Source organism: Melampsora larici-populina (assembly GCF_000204055.1).
Source record: "Melampsora larici-populina 98AG31 unplaced genomic scaffold MELLAscaffold_25, whole genome shotgun sequence".
NCBI classification, from domain to species: Eukaryota; Fungi; Basidiomycota; class Pucciniomycetes; order Pucciniales; family Melampsoraceae; genus Melampsora; species Melampsora laricis-populina.
In genome coordinates this window covers 113,542-130,484 of record NW_006768789.1, presented here as the reverse complement: position 1 = coordinate 130,484, position 16,943 = coordinate 113,542, and the positions used below count along the sequence as shown (strand labels likewise).

The 16,943-nt window shown below is 39.3% G+C and overlaps 4 protein-coding genes across 4 annotated transcripts; 1 reads left to right on the top strand and 3 right to left on the bottom strand.

The window, feature by feature from the left end:
• Nucleotides 1-6,950: 6,950 nt before the first annotated feature.
• MELLADRAFT_88138 (uncharacterized protein) lies at nt 6,951-8,240 on the bottom strand (the record flags this gene model as incomplete). Its single annotated transcript, XM_007411379.1, has 2 exons — nt 6,951-8,177; nt 8,238-8,240. The coding sequence occupies 2 exons, from the start codon at nt 8,238-8,240 to the stop codon at nt 6,951-6,953; spliced, it is 1,230 nt and encodes a 409-aa protein (XP_007411441.1).
• A 281-nt stretch (nt 8,241-8,521) lies between these two features.
• Nucleotides 8,522-9,643, bottom strand: MELLADRAFT_88137 (uncharacterized protein; the record flags this gene model as incomplete). The annotated part of the gene is made up of 4 exons (XM_007411378.1): nt 8,522-8,684; nt 8,931-8,976; nt 9,063-9,121; nt 9,201-9,643. 4 exons carry the CDS (start codon nt 9,641-9,643, stop codon nt 8,522-8,524), a joined length of 711 nt encoding a protein of 236 aa, XP_007411440.1.
• Nucleotides 9,644-10,489: 846 nt separating this feature from the next.
• On the top strand, nt 10,490-11,996 carry MELLADRAFT_72173 (uncharacterized protein; the record flags this gene model as incomplete). The annotated part of the gene is made up of 4 exons (XM_007411587.1): nt 10,490-10,832; nt 10,929-11,035; nt 11,105-11,590; nt 11,663-11,996. 4 exons carry the CDS (start codon nt 10,528-10,530, stop codon nt 11,746-11,748), a joined length of 984 nt encoding a protein of 327 aa, XP_007411649.1.
• Nucleotides 11,997-12,723: 727 nt separating this feature from the next.
• Nucleotides 12,724-16,691, bottom strand: MELLADRAFT_78129 (uncharacterized protein; the record flags this gene model as incomplete). Its single annotated transcript, XM_007411377.1, has 11 exons — nt 12,724-13,191; nt 13,279-13,350; nt 13,432-13,648; nt 13,710-14,161; nt 14,255-14,366; nt 14,437-14,526; nt 14,604-14,748; nt 14,820-14,892; nt 14,975-15,044; nt 15,117-15,212; nt 16,193-16,691. The coding sequence occupies 11 exons, from the start codon at nt 16,384-16,386 to the stop codon at nt 13,093-13,095; spliced, it is 1,620 nt and encodes a 539-aa protein (XP_007411439.1).
• Nucleotides 16,692-16,943: the final 252 nt, after the last annotated feature.

Here is a 16,943-nt window from a genome sequence, read left to right as displayed (position 1 = left end):
TATGTGGTCTACAAGAATTATGTGTTGAACTGTTGATATTAACGCATTGAAGGTTTATGGATCTTATTCTGATTTAACTTGACACTTTATGGTTATCTTGAAGATCAGAGCAAGACCATCGTGTGATGTACGACTACAGTTTGATGTGGTCAATTTGTGTGATGAGGATTATTTATTTGATTTACAACAATTGACTATTCATGACACTTGGTACTACGTGGTGAGCGCATTGATCTACGGGAGTCTGGATAAATGGATTTGGGGTCTTTTGTTCCGTTCAGTTTCTAGCACAGTTGGTTTTGTTATGTTTATGTTTCTCCAAAAATGTACATTTACTAATTTTTCATAGCTCTGGTGATGAAGCTTGTGACTCGTAAGCCACTACCTCATCTCACCCTTTATCCAACACCCGTATCAAGATAACAATGCGCGGGTTTGTTCTTGCTGTATGTACAGTGTAAGGGGTTGGAATGAAAGGATGAGTTTCTTGATGAGCTAGCCAATCTGATCTTCGTATGTATCTTGGATCATAAATTAAAATCACTCATGTCAAAAGCCTGCGCTGGCTCATCTTCTTCACTTTTTAATGGTGTTGCGCCACAAATTTATAGCCAATTTTAAGTAGTCTTGCGGGCAAATTGCGGCACGAGTTGTGGAATTGATGTGTACATAGTTAAACACGAACTTGACCTTCTGAGACTCGAGAGCAGAGATGGCGCGATATAATATTCCTGCATAGCAACAGAAGTTGATATTTGCATATACACAATAGCCAATTCAAAAAAAAACTTGTTCCGAATAGTCCACCTACATATCCGGTCGAGTTTTCTTATGATTTGTGGCTAAACTTCAGCCTTGAGATAGATTAAGGGGGGGATGTCTTGACTCTCTGTGAGTCTTCGAAATATAATGGACACAATTATTAGTGTCATCACATCCACGGAGGTGATAAAATTCAATTACTCTCGATCAACGTGGGGGTGGGGTTCAGAGGTTCAAGTCATATAGATTTTTTTCAGACAGGTTCTGAGGCTGTGTGAGGTGGACTATGCCTTGTGATCGAATGCGTTCGCTGCGAGAGATTCTTGGAATGATGGGCTATATTTTTTCGATTGGACCTACGTGACCTCAATAACATGCTCCTAATAGTCATGAAAGGAATTGTTCTAATCTCGGGTTTCCTTAAGAATTAGAAAGAAACAAAATAATTAGGTAGATTGGAAAAAAAACCTTTTATGAATGTTCTGGGTGCATACCAGGATCATCGGCCAGAGATTGGACAGGGTCATTTTTTACATGATTGCGAGGAAACCTTTTGCGAAAAAAAAAGTTTATCCGACAGAAACTGGTGAACCCATCCTTTGACAAGAATATTTTTACCGTATGGAAAATGTAGTAGCCATGCGAGGGCGAGGGAAGACTGGTATCGCGGTAAGTCAAGAAGCCTGAGATATGGGGATCCCGGATCTGCGCTCTCTTCTCATTCCTCTATGTAGCGCGATGACTATCATCTCGATGGGATCTCTCCTACGGGCGCAATGTGATGCATAGGATCGAGCACTTTGCCTACTACATATGTATTTGTGAAGTAGACAAGTAAGGAGGTTTCTAGGCGTCAAAAGACGTGATTCATGGAGGGTGATAAATTGAGAAATTTTTCAATGAGGCTGATTTCTGCCGTCTTTTCGAGTGGCTCTTTTACCTATAGATCAGGCAGCTGTCGTGATGTACACCATTTCAGATTAAGAAACATCAAGTATAGACGTACGAAGACGTATGATAATCAGATGAGTCAGTCTCCGGAATGAGGTCCTATCAAACACCCCTTGCAGGGAAGTTGTTGTATTCCGTGCTTCTGTGCTATCTGCCGCGAAAAATCGGCATGATCAGGAGTAAGGGAACTTGATATATAATTGAACACAAGAATGATCCCTTCGACGTAAACCATCAAAATCAACACACACTTTCGCTTTATCATAATAATAACTTTTAATTTATACACTCTGATATACATTCAAATGAATTCCCTTCACTTTTCTGTCATTCTTTCGTTTTTATTTCTAGTTGCTTTTGAAGCTAGTTCTGTGACCCCTCTTAAATCTCATGATATCTCTTCACGACATCGTCGGAATCGTAGAGCTGCCGTTTTACCATACGCACCTAATGGTTTAGATGCCGCTGTTTATCATTCAACACTACAATCAAGTTGCAAATCACCTTCTTACTCAAAGGTGATCACCGTTACTCAACCAATCAAAGTTGCAGCTAGACAAACCTTTGATTGTAAATTAGTCAAATATCAACGTGCTGATCGAAGTTGTAACTTGAATGTCGAAAGAGGTGGTGACCAAGCTGTTTTCCTTCTTGAAGAAGGAGCTACATTGAAAAATTGTATTTTGGGTTATTCTCAAGAGAGTAAGTTGATTTGAACTTCTTTGAGTATGATAATCAGATTTTTTTCTAATCGTGATGATTTCTATGCATTTTCTAGGTGTCTATTGTCTTGGTACATGTCGAGTCGAGAATTGTCATTGGTTGGAAATTTGTGATGAAGCAGTAAGCTTTTATATGCGAAGCGGACAAGCAACAGTTAGCGGTTGCTCATTTTCAAACGCAGGTAACAAGGTACATATTTGTCTTCGATTTCCAATAGGATGCGTCTAATATTTTTACAGAACAGTCCATGTATTAATCCTTTTTTGATTTTCCTCATATCTAGGCTTTACAATTCAATGGGTAATTTGGTTCCAAACTCGAAAAATTGATCTGATCAAAACAAACACATTGATTCTTTGTGGTACCTTTTTGTTCTTCAAACTGATCAGAGGTGGAACGGTGGTTGTCAATAACTCTTGCTTCAGTAACGTTGATATTGCTTATCGGTAAGACTTCAGCTCTTGATCTATTGATCTTTAACGTCCACTGATCATTCCATATTGATATTTAGCTCCTGCGGAAAAAAATGCTCAACATCAAAGAGGGAAGTCATCTTCAACAACATCGTCATCAATGGGGTGAATACTTTGGCGGGATATAATCACAGAGATGGTGATACAGCCCATGTTGTAAGTTACTCTGGGAAGGCTAAGAAATTCATGTGTGAGGTCAAGGATGCAAACACTCCCAAAGGTCACTTGCCACCCGGGTGAGTCAAATACATATTTACTTGAAAATTCCGAATCGAATCTTTAAGACGAGCGCCCTTTACTAATTCTTTGATTGTCGAACAGGTGCACCCTTGCATGATTAGGATACATGTTTCCAAATTTCCTCTAGCTTTTTCAAATTCGATCCTATGATTGTGATGTCGGATTACAATCTCACTTTAAAAAGTTGATCTTTTCTATTCTCTATTTAACATCTATTTATGTGCTTTCGACGTACCGCTGGATTGATGAACATGCTCATCTAGGTAGAATCAGATGATATTGATTGTCACTGAAGATTTCAAGTTGTATCTTGTAACCTGATTCTGATTGTTTTAGTAAACTGTTTTGATTATCCGATACTCATTGAGAATGATTTATGTTATACCCAGTAGCTCGAGTTTAAGTCTGAAAGTAGACTTGAAGGTGATTTCAATGTGAATGCAATTGGATTGGTTCTGTGAAAGGAACACGTTCAATATTCTCAACTCCTAGCTACGTGACTTATGTCTAAAGCTTCAGATGGATGATGTTGATTCATTGACTACGCGATGGTTTGCGTTAAAATGCTCTTGTCCAAAGACAATCCTGAAGCAGTGCTGAGATCAAGCTTATATAGGTCCCTCTCGGTACTCGTCGTACGTGAGCTCCACCTTTGTGTTAAGAGGTGTCGAGAAGAGCGATATCAAAGAAACAGATATGACTTTCTAGAATTCAATCCCTATAGCAATATTTTTGACAAGAACAAAAAAAACCTCAAATTCAATTGACTTTGCAACAAGACCTCTCATCACTTCTCCGTGCGGGAAAGAGGCACAATAACGTGAGTATACGCTTTAAGACCCTTGGATCACGTATGAGGGAACAGAGAAACAGAGCGCCTTTTGAAAGGTAGCGAGGGAGACGTGAAATCTATATTTTGGGCTGAGAATTAACGCCACTTACCATGAACATCGCACCTCTTGCAGAGCAATAAAATATCTAGCCCTAGATCAAAAGCCCACTAGCTGGCTTGTGCCTCTCATATGTGATGACGAGGCGGACATTGATGCTTTGGGATGGAATGATGTAAGAATTGATGAAACAGAATTTTGAGCTCCCTGCATGAGCACCAAGTTATCAGGGTCTCAGGATGATAGCTGTCATCAAACCCTTTCCTGAGATCCATTGTCTTATATATAAACCAGGGACTTTTATTGAGTTTTGAGTTCTCCATAGGCTTTCCTCCCGATTCTCGATTATCATTTCCTTACCTCTGGTTAGTATCATTTCTTATCACAGCATATCTTTCACTGTTTTTATAAATTTTACTTCTCATAACCCTTCAGCTACAAACCTACCACGACAATAGATCCTCTTGAAGCTCCTCTCGCATTACAATTTCAACTCAAGATCTGTGATCGTCTTCTTTTACATTTGATACTTGTCAAGCTTGCTTAAACGTCACTTCTACAAAATCCTTACACATAAACTGGACATCTCTTCAACCAATCTCAACCGGAATCCAATCCAGACATAAATTTCTTTTATCTCAACATGCTTATCCAGATACCTTCAATCCAATCTTCTGTCATTCATTTATTTCTCTTTTTGATTACTCTTGAAGCAAGCTTTGTGACATCATCAAATCCTTTACGATCACAACGAAGATCTGCCGTTCAACCTTACGCACCAAACGGGTTGAACGCCGGCGTTTATCATACCACACTCAAATCTAGTTGCAAAATTCCTCAAGCCACAAAGGTGATTACTGTAGACACACCCATCAAAGTTGGAGCTGGAGAAACATTCGATTGTAAATTAGCTAAGTATCAGCGTACAGATAGAAGTTGTAATTTAGACGTCGAAAGAGGAGGAGATCAAGCTGTTTTCATTCTTCAAGAGGGAGCCACTTTAAAAAATTGTATCTTAGGTTATTCTCAAGAAAGTAAGTTGATCTTAGAATTTCTTTCCAATCGATCATAATCCCAGAATGCTTTCTAATCATAAGATACACTTTTTTCCCCTTCTCTAGGTGTTTATTGTCGTGGTCAATGTACAGTAGAGAATTGTCATTGGTTACAAATTTGTGATGAAGCAATTGCGTTTTATATGCCAAGTGGAAAAGCAACCGTCAATAGTTGCTCATTCTCGAACGCAGGTAACAAGGTGCGCATTGTCTTTTGATTTCAGCTGGATGCTTCACACATTTCATGAACATATATTCATTTGCTTTGATTTTGCTTATCTCTAGGCTTTACAATTCAATGGGTAATTTTGTCTTACGATACATTCCTTAGCTCGGTTCATTTTGTGAGAAAATGGATTAATGTTTTGTAATGATTTCTTTTCATCGTCTCAGGGGAGGAACGGTCACTGTCAATAACTCCTGCTTCAACAACGTGGATATTGCTTATCGGTTAGAATCTCATTAAATCATTGCTCTTTAAAATCTCGCTAATTTTTTGGATATCTTTATTTAGCTCTTGTGGAAAGAAATGCTCAACAGCCAAGAGGGCAGTCGTCTTCAATCATAACACCATCGATGGTGTGAATACCTTTGCTGGATATAATGAAAAGCATGGTGATACTGCGCATATTGCAAGTTCTTCTGGGCAGGCTATCAAGCACATGTGTGAGGCTAAAGATTCAGATACTCCAAAAGGTCACACGCCAGCAGGGTCAGTCAAACATTCAATTTTTAAGTCTTAATAGCAGCTTCAAGACGAGCACACTGTACTGAGTAGTTTTTCATATTGTATAGGTGCACCTTCGCATGATCAGGGTGCATGTTTCCAGGGTTTCTCAATCTTTCTTAGAATCAATCTTTTGGTGTTGAGTTACAGTCAGATGTTTTCCGGTTTATTGACTAGACTTGATTGATGTGCTTCCAAGATACTACAGGATTGATGATTTATTCATCGCGGCAGATAGATATTGAAATTCATTGATGGTTCTAATTTCTTTTTGTGATAATCTCTAAATCTTTTTTTGATTATTCGATACTCTGATTGCGGTCAATCTTGTACCTAGAGGTTTCAAAGTCTGCTAAATATACAAAAACTCCAGGAGTATGTAGATGAATTGTTCTGTTCAAGACGTCTACCGCTTAAAGCCTACTAAAGTCTGACGACACGGTCTAGACTCTAAACACCCAAGGCTTAGGAGGCATGTCATTGACAGCATTTTGACCAATGTAAAAGATTTTTTGGAAATTTACCTTGATGAGTGTTATGACCTAGAACAGGGTGATAATTTGACAAAGAACATCGTGGTATAAATTGCAAACTTGGTATAATTCCTTCCGTCCAAACACTATCTTTCGTTTCACAAAACAAGTAAAAGAAATAGAAACTTATAAAATGCACACACACACAAAGAGATTCTAATTGATTGCAAACTTTTAAAAAAAATCATATTCAAGAAACACGTATACTTTCCTTCACGATACAAACTACATCCTAAATTGTTTCAAACACTTGATCCTTGCTATCATGATCTGTTCATTACTAAGAACATCAAAGCATGATATTTCACCCAATCAGCAGGCCGATATGCAATATTATACTTTTTATCCAAACATCACACGAAACAGGTTTGAATTGGTCATCGAGAAAAATCGGGAATTGGTATCATCACTGGTGTCGTTATCAATTTTTCTCGTTATGGGTCGTTTCTTATAGATATATTTATTCACAGGACTTTATGAATGACTTGATCAAAAGATAAAATGAAGACTGAAACGAAAGTAGGATGAGCAAATTGGATGAAGGCATTTAAAAAAGGTTTGAATTACATACCAAAGATAAAATCAAAGTCTCATGATCACCAAAACCCAGCTCCCTTTGTCCTGATTCCCTTCGCTTGATTTAACTGAGCTCGATGCTGTCCGAATCCACGAGGAGCTGGTTGATCAAGATTTCTTGCACTATTATTCTGACGAGGATCTCGATTCTGCTTGAAACTCAATTCAGGATCATCTTTCCCCATTCCGATGATCATAGGCCGAGCAGAAGTAGAATCATGTGACTTTCCGAAATCTAAACTTCTACCTTTCCCTTTGATCGGTTGTTGTGATTCAGGTCGGCTTCGATCGATCAACATAGATCGCTGTTGACGTCTTAATCCTTCTGGATGATTGTGTTTTCTAAAGAGTCGATTGAATTGTGCTTGCATCGGTCTGAGTTTGAGTTTCGTTGGTTGTAGCGCCACTTCCTCTGCTGCAGACGAGGGTGTGTTAGGCCCGTTGTAGTCTTGCGTGCTCTCTGATTCTCCTCCGCCGCCTGCTGCTCGACTAGTCACACTATCCCTACTACCTCTTCGACTATTATTGGCTTGTAGGGCACTCAGAAAGCTTTTGACTCGTTTTAGGCTGCTCATGCTTCGTTTGCCCGTACTACTCGCAACACTGCTTCCGCCAGTCTTTGGTCTGTTCTTGGTCAGTTTCGATGGCCGCCTATTCAACTGTTCGAAATCAGTCCGAGGTGGAGGATAAGATGATGATGCGATCGAAACATGACTAGTTGAAGGATTTCCACTGAGTTGATTATCTCTACGGAGGTCTATGAAGCTTTGAGGCGTTTGACTATTTCTTGGCATCCGTTCTTGAAACTGAGATACCGGTATCCCGTGCCTTTCAGAAGCTTGTGATGGTATACGAGGGGTTGGAAATGGGATGGCGGCCGATTGCGTATTTGGATAGACCGGATGGGCTGGTTGAGATGAGAGCTGGTTATAAGGGTGATGACTCCAATTAGCCTTCAACTGCTCTTCCTCTTGAGCTTGTACCCAGGCTCTGGTATCCGGTACAGGAAGCTTCACAGGTTTACTGTTTTGCCTGTCATCTTCTTCATTTGAAAGCTGTCTTATGTTTTGTTGATTGATAGGAGAAGTGGGTGGAGGATATGGATTTATCTCCGGATTGTAGACTATTGGTTTGAAATGATATGATGTAGAGGCTTCAGGTTGATGTTGGTCATGATTTGGCTGGTAGTGATGATCTGGATACCGATCTGGTTGAATCGAGTTCAGCTCTAACGGTCGATTGTTTGCCTGATCATAATTTGGCCGTCTTTGATCAGACATCATGAGCGGATCAACAAAAGACTCAACCATTGGATCTGATCCACTTCCATTCGTGAGTGGGGCTTTCCCTTTATGGTCCGATGGGTTCGAATTTGGCTTGGGTTCCAGGTTTGATTCGTTTTGAAACTTCTGAGGATCAGGTGGGTGATTGAAAGAATCTTTCAAGTCACTATAGTTTTGGTCATCAAGTGCTAAGATATTCGACTCCTGTTTTTTATGCTGATGATGCTGTGGATTCGAGGATGTTGGCAAGGTAGGATTGTGTTGATATGGCTCTGGTGATGGTACAAAGCGTTTGGGTGAATCTGGGTTCACACTTTCGGTTGATCATCAGTTGTCAAGTTGATTGCTCCATGTCGTTCGTGAGCTTGGAGAAGGTAATCGATTTGAGAATGATGCTTATTCCTGCGTGATTTGATTTGTTTGTGAGTGGCGTTGGGATCTAATGAAGCTTGAATCATAGCCTCTTGAGCTCTATGTTATGCAAAAAGACGAAAGACAAGGGGACACAAAAAAAGGCAAGAGAAAAGAAGAAACAAGAAAAGAGTTTAGTGGAAACAGTCACAAAAAAAACCCCTGAGGAATTTTGCTCTGTGATTTTTGCAGATAATGTGAGGTATAATTGCAAGGACAAAAATGCGGTGTAGCGGAAGACTGCAGGATTAAAAGCTCCAAGGGGTACAAGACGGAAATCACTGCGATGGGTCGGGTGGAACTAACTTTGAAATGACACTGGCTTCCCAATTGAGAGCAGCTAAGACGGCACCTGGATTGATAAATCGAAAAGTAAGATAAGAATTGAATTAGTGATTTTATGCTAGATGAAGAAAATGATTGGAAATGAAAACGTACCATCATATGAAGTCGATCGATTGATGAGTTTAATTGCACCGGCAAAGGCACGAAAACACCTTTGTATCATCCAAAATCAAAACAGAATCAAAGATCAGCCTGGAATGAATGAAATCAAGGAATAGAAAGATAGCTAACCTCAATAAGTAATCTCTTTTAACATTATCCTGATGTACAGCACCCAATGAAAGCAAATGATCCAGTTCATCTACAAGTTGATGTACCATTTCAGTTTTATGTTCAGGATCCCTAAAAGTCCGAACTTCTAAAGAATTCAAAGCTGATAATCTAAGGATTTCTTTTCTAAGATCATTTCCATATTTGTTTTTGAGTAAAGTTAAAGATTGAATGAAATTTGATTTTAATTCGATGGGTTGAAGTGAGAACCAATTGAGAGCGTTTGAATTGGATTGAAGTGATAAGATCAAGTAATCGAGTTTAAGTTGATCATCTTGATCTGATATGTTTTGAGTTTTAAACCAAGAGATTAATTTGAGTTGATGTAAATCCCAAGAATCATGAAGGTGACCATTGAAGCTTGGTAAAGGTGTTGAAGTTGAGCTTGAAGTTGAAATCGTCATTTTCAAAACCAATCGATCGAATGTAGTATTGACTCTTGCCTCTAAAGGAAATTAGTTGTTGCCTATCACCAGTTGCTTCTTTCAAAAGATCAAGTTGAGGAAATATACAAAATGAACTAATGAAAACAAAGTAGAGATGAGATTTTATAGCGAAGAAATAGAAGAAAGAAGTCAAGTAAAGAAGTCAAGAGAAGAAATCCAAAGAAAAGAAACTTCAGCAAACAAGTAAACAACAAGTCAACAACTCATCAAACTTCAAATCTACACTCTACATTCTACATACACATGTCACAATCTAATCACGTGACCCCTTTTCACCGCGCAATTTCCCCCTTTTTCCTCTTTCCACCCTCAATTAAGCCGATCAAGACTTCAAAGTTCGAAGCTGTCAAATCTAAATCAAATCTTTGGGCGAAATTCCAGGAAATAAACTTCAATAAAAAGATGGTGACAAACTCCGAACTATATTTTGTACAGTCGATTGCAGAATGCTTGGAAACTTTTGCCCGCCAAACTTGAGCAAATTGGCGTGGAATTCTTTCCAAGCTTTGTGAAATTGACTGTATGAACCCCACCCAACCTGACGCGTTATTTGTTTTTTAATCACTTCGGAAGTTTTTGGAGATGGTAGAAAGAAAGAATCAAAGAATATTGGAATGAACGATTGATGATTGAAAAATTGATTCATAAAACTTTCTTCGGATCTACAAAGTAAACAAAGTGAAAGAATGGATTGCTTCAAACAATCTGGGAAATGTTGTTTTGAGAGTAAACTACAGTTTTATAAAAGTGATCTCGATCAAACCAAGGATATCTTTCATTCTCATCAGTAACACGGACAACAACAAGAACAACAATCTTCGCATCCGATCCCAAGAACCACCATGACATTCCTCAAGGCCATCGATCAATGGTTCTCAAATCTAACCACAAATTCAATCTCAACTTACTTTCCAATCTCAACTTTTACTTTACTTCATTCGATTCGAGTGGCTTATCTATATCATTCAGTATTACAATCACAAGGCTTTAAAGTAGGTATCAAATCAAATCAAGTTTCATTCTTACAAGCCGGTTTGGTTTCCACAACTTTAGTCATCAGTGGTACGACGATGGCTTCGGTTTTGAAAGGTGAACCATGGGGTTTGTTTGCCGATCAAGGTGCTGGTTATATGGTTTCGGCTTATATGTAAACATTTTATGAAATCTATTTCACATTTTTTAAAATTTTTACTTTTTGATGAATTGATTTCTTTTTTTCCCCACATTCGTTTCTCAAAAATAGGTTAAGTGCTATGGGAATGAAATGGTTACATCCTATTCTATCTAGCTTACCAGAAGATCCATTAAAAGTTTTATGTTTCTTGATTGATGGTTTTGCAACCACTTTTGGTCAGTCTTCTTTTGGCTCAAGTTGATTGATCTTTCAATTTCACTGATTCAATCTATTGGAAAGATTAGGTACATTGACCCTAGGATTAAAACCAGTGCTTCAAAATCCTCAAATGACATCAAAGACAACCGGTCCATTAGCTTTACCTACCTTAATCTTACCACTCTTATGTGGTTCAGGTGCTTCGATCTTAGTCCCATTCTTTGGTCTCTTGAAACCTAAATTCTCTTTCACTCATCCTGGATTCTTATCTGAACGTTTACCGGTGGATTTCTGGGGTACTTTTCTCATCACGGCTATCTACGGTACCATTGTGGATGGTAGAGGTGTGATCTTTGGCAATTTAAGATCTTTGTTATCTATCATTGGAATCGGTAACAATTTTAAACTAGAAGAAGCTTGGATGGGATCAGAGGATGCACATGTGTTATGTTCTTTGATCTTATCAGGGATTTATATCGTCAATGAGTTTGGTCCGGGTATCTTCCTTGGTCCTTTGATTCCTTCAAAACCTATGAAGACTCGAGCACCAAGATCGAATATGGAAAAACCTAGTCAGACTCTCTCTTGTGATTATTTTCCGAAATAAGCCAATTATTGACGATTTTCTCATACTCAAATTGTAGGAAATACAATGGCCGTCACCACTGGTTATGCTACAGCACAACCAATTCCTGCTCATGAATTCAAAAAACAAAAAGAAAAACAATAAGTTTATTCAACGTTTTATACTACCTATCATCCTCCGTTAAAGCTCGTCAACTTTTACGATTCACGAGAAATCTGTCACGAATCACTGAATGCTTCTTTGAAAATCCTTTCTAATCAAACCTCTGCGGGCCTCAGTCTATCTCAATGCAAGAGTGTCTTGGTTTGTTGTATTCATTTTCTTCAATGTACCCTATATGATCCTACGAAAAGAACAAAAATTGCAAGAAAAAATATTTTTTGAACCTCTTGAGTACCATACGTTGAGTGGTCCCCATGTGCCAAGCAGTGAAATGTATGACTTGCGCTGGCCATTCACATTACAAAATCTTTGAAGGGACCAAAGGTGTGGATTAACACTCAACAAAAGCACATCCAATGTACCAGACGCCAAGCAGCAAGTAATTGTTTTGCAATGTTACACAGAGTGTACTTATACTGGGATAAATGTCAGCCAAACCTTTCAATCCCATCACACAGGGATATGAACGCATCTCAATCACCAAGCAAATGGCTTACAATGCAAAGCTGATGACAGTACTGATGGAGAAAACTGATGTGTCAATGATGTTTGAGATTGATCATTTGTATGAGGAGATATCAAGCCATCAAAAATTATCATCTTTCCTTCGTCGCCGCCAGGTGCACCGTGATGTGTGATCATAGCTTTCTAGGACCTCCTTGATATATCAACTTATATCTATCTGTTGATTGGGATCATTCTAAGCCAACTCATCATGTGGCATCTCATTCTCCAAAAATTTCCTATCAACCATCCACAATGTCTTTGCCCTATGCCAAGTTGTGCATCCAATCATATCACTTGTCTTGGTACTACTACCATCTGAGGTAGACCAAGCAATGTCACATCTCTTCTTCTCACACGTATCCAACTCTTGACATCCAGACAACATCACAAGAGTTGATGTCAGCCAGTACCCAGTCGCCTGTATGACATGTTCTTCAGTACTTTTGTCTTGGTTGGTAACATCTTGGGTAGCTACATATCTTCTCAAGTCTTTTCATACTCTACTCAGATCAATTTGACAAAACCTACGCAAAGCGTCCGAAAAAATATGACGAAAAACCTTCTGATCAGTTTAGGAAGGTTATCCACTACCCATAACTTCTGCCTATCACATAACAAGATCAATCACTGTGACATACGTCTCTAACAGAAAAGTTCTTGTGTCATGCAATTGAAAACCAGACTTTGAACGGCTGTAAGTTTTAAAGAGAATAAGTAAAACAAAGAGATAAAGGAAATAGAATGTATCGGTTGAATTAAAATTATGTTGTGTATGGGTACCCTTCTCTCGCTTCCCAACACCATTACTTTTCTGATCATTCACACTTGAGTAATCGTGCCTTCGTCAAGTCTAGCTTTGGTCATCGCTGCAATGATCGCACTTCCTACCCCTGAACCATCTTCTGCATGATATGTTTTCTGCATTATCAAAGCCCCCCAAACAAATAGATGTCTATCAGTCAAATGTGACATAGGTGCGAGAGAGAGGGATGCGAGAGAACTGACAATTCCCCGACCCTTTTCACCAAAGATATCGACGAGCGCTTGATGCAATCGTTCAGGGAATTGGGGGTATTTCTGTTTATGGATGGGGATCAGTAACGACCCGCTGGTTCAGGAGCCACTCTGCGCCTCTGGTTGCAAGATGAAATCACAAACGTTGTATAAACTACCATCGGTGGCTACACCGCAGCCGGCGTCCAACATTCCAGTCTTGGAGACAATAGCAGCGATTCCACATGCTGACAATCTGGCACTACGAGTGCCGATGAGTTGAGCTAATCGGCGGAAAAATTGACGTTCAGAAATCGTGGTATCCAACATGAAGAAATGAGTAAAGAGGCCAGTGACAGTCAAGAGTTCTTCCGTCGGGTCACTGTATAACGTACGACAGATCAATAAATTTGTATCCTATAAAGAGAAGAAGAAAGCCAAACCTTTCGATCAAGCTCAAGAACGCAGTATCGAAACAAAAGCTCTTTTCGATTTTATAGGTATTCTGGCCCAAGAACAAGATACCTTCCTCAATCATCTCAACCACAATCAACCGAAAGATCTCACCCAAGTACAACCCAGCAATCATCTTTTCAAATGCTTGTTCACCAGGCTTATTGGAAGTTTCATCAATGATCAGATCATACTTGGTTCGAGGTAAATGCTCATGTTTCTCGCTATCGAATGCACCCCATTCACAATTGATTGCCATCTCAGCGTCAGGAGGGAGTCCAAGATGGGCGATCTTGGGGATGTTGGAAATTTTCTCCATGTAAGCCGCATTGCAGCCTGTACCAAAGATCACGCCAATACGGGTCGAAGGATCTACATAGGATGATGCGATGAGCGTGCCAGTGGTATCATTGATCAAAGCCGTGAGTTTGATGGGTACGTTCTGTGATGAAGCAAAAATTTCGAGTTGATAGAAGCACGCTTGTGTAAGGATTGATCTGGTAGATAAATCTTAATCAAGGAAATTATATCATACGTGTTTCTTCAATGCCTTTGCAAACATCTCGCCCACATCATGTCCCTCCACGTTGGGGTTACCAAACCCTTTGGTCCATCGCAGGAGTTCTCCATGATCAATCCGCTTTTGACTGAGATGATCGATAAAATGAGCATCAGCCATTTACGTCTGATTGAGATATCGAAAGCCAGAAAACACACATGCAAGGATAACTGAACGTAAACCCTAAGGCGATCTCTTCTTCAAGTTGCAGGTTACCGGCCTCATCGGCATATTGGTCGTAAATAAATCTATTGTGACACATAAATGAACGTATACCTCAATTATTTTACGATCTTCAGATGACTGGCATAAAAAGGATTCATACGTGTGTAAACATTCTGCGCAAAAGTCGAACAATTTCTCGCCTTCCTGTTGCTTTTGTTCTTCAGTTAGTTTGTACTTTGCTTGGGTGATTTCAAACTTTCCTTCGCCTTCTAATTCAACATGACAAACTCTCAAATTTGTTCCACCTAGAAGATTATTAAGATCAGTATAGAAACATGGTCAAGAAATAAGTAGAAGAGACAGTCTCGAGTCTTACCTAAATCTACGGCGAGATAAGGACCAGTCTCTTTGCCTGAGGGCCAGCCAAAGACATAGGTAGGTATCATGGGCTAAGGCGAGTGGCGATCAAGCAAATGATTAGCAGGTGTCAAGAAAAAGAGCTGAAAACCATGTACAAAACCCAAAACTTACGACAGCTTGTCCATTTTCTTTGAGACCAATTTCAAGAGTGTCAATAAACGCATCGACAATCATCCTCATCCTGTGGTCATTCCGCAAAGTGTAAGAAATCAAATAGCCTGAAATTGTGGAAAAGAGTGGATTGACGGTTTACCTTTGGGGAGTAACCGTGAAGAGATGCTCAAACTTGCGCAAATAGTCTGCCATTTGCATCTTTGTCGCATGTGGAAGTTCAGCATTCTCGTGAGTTCTATGATAGAGTGGTGTGTGAGAAGGATGGTAGTCGGAACCATGATGTGAGTGACGAATGAGTGGAATTCGAACAGATGCCGGCAAAGAGGTGGTGGTCATAGATCGACGGTTTGATCGAGAAGATGCATGATTTGTGAGAAGCCGATTGATATGTGAAGTGCCATTAGTAGGCGAACAGTCGTTGAAGAGTGGTTTGTGACGAAGAGCGGTGGCAAAAGGAGTTGAGAGGTCGAGGGTATCAGATGGAGTGATCGATTGAGTTGAGTTGGAGGTTGAAGGGGTACAGAGTGGAGTTTGATCGAATGCAGACGGAAGGTCAACGGAAGGGGTGGCGAGAGGTACAGCGGAATGAGGCATGATGCGAGTTGAGAAACAAATGTTTAGAAATCAGTGTCAGTGGTATAATACTTATCACCAATGAGCTGGTCAAGCGGTAAAAGGTAATAAGGAGTCTGATGATCTAGCCGAATGCCAAATTCAAAAGGAATCCAAAGAAAACCAAAGAAGGAAATCAAGACGGAAATCCAAGCAGAAAGCTCAAATCGATCGAAACCAATGGCTGAATCAGAACCAACGATCCAACCCGCATCATGGAGCGAAAGCACTTGAGTCCATAAAATACAAGGATATTAAGGATATCTTAATTGGATAAGTTGTTATCATACAAATTCAATCGATTTCAACCATCGATTGAAATCGATGGATTCGTTAAGGTCAACCAGCTTGAACCCACCGGCATGTGGATGTGAAGAGTTTGTACAGTCTTTCTAGGATGATATTGGTCGACTGTATGTAAACTGCAGTACAGTCTTAATCAGGTCAGTTGAGTCGTGGGGAGAAGAAGAAGGAATCTGGCTGTCTAGGATTATAAAGCCAAGCTCAGAGAAAAGCGAGATGTTACCCGATGAGTGTTTAGGATGATAGATGGATGAAAGGAATTGAAGATAAAAGAAGGACAGATAAAGAAGATTCAAATACCTAGTATGAACTACGATTGAACCTCTACCATCAGCTAAACTTCGACTACCACTACGTCTTCTGATGGTAACACTCTTTCGAGTATTAGGATCGAATCCATGAGGATGATGATGATGATGTTGATGAGCAGCTGTTTGTGATTTTGAATGATTTGAGTTAGAATGATTAGCAGTACTTGAATTGGAGGTAGTCATCTCTTTTTTTGTTTAGTATTTGAAAGGGTTTAAGTTTGAAATGATCGGGTAAAGAAATCCAAATGCTTTTGTAGTTATTTTGTATTTTGAGATTGAGATATGGAATGATGAGATTGTAAGTTGAAGGAAGTTTGATTGATTGATTGATTGATGGTTAGGTTGAGATTGATCAAGTCTTTTGAGACAGAAGGGATCCTAAACTGATGGATGGATGGATGATTTTAATTTTACTTCTGTGTTTTGAGATCTTGATATTTACAGGATGATATCTTAATGAAGTTTAATATCGTAGCAGTAGTACTCTGATCAACTTTTTACTTGTCTCAATCAGTTTTCTCTCTTTTATCGTTCTTGAAGATGGTTGGGGTTCATACAAACTCAATTATTAGGACTTTTTTAATATCCTAGATTAATATAAATCTCCTTATCCTTATATCGCACACTATATGAGATGACCTTAACACCTTCTCATCGTAATCACTACCAACACTGATCTGATCTTTCAATTTCATTTGCTCAACTTTCTCAGCTTTGATCTGCTTTGATGCTTCTTATCT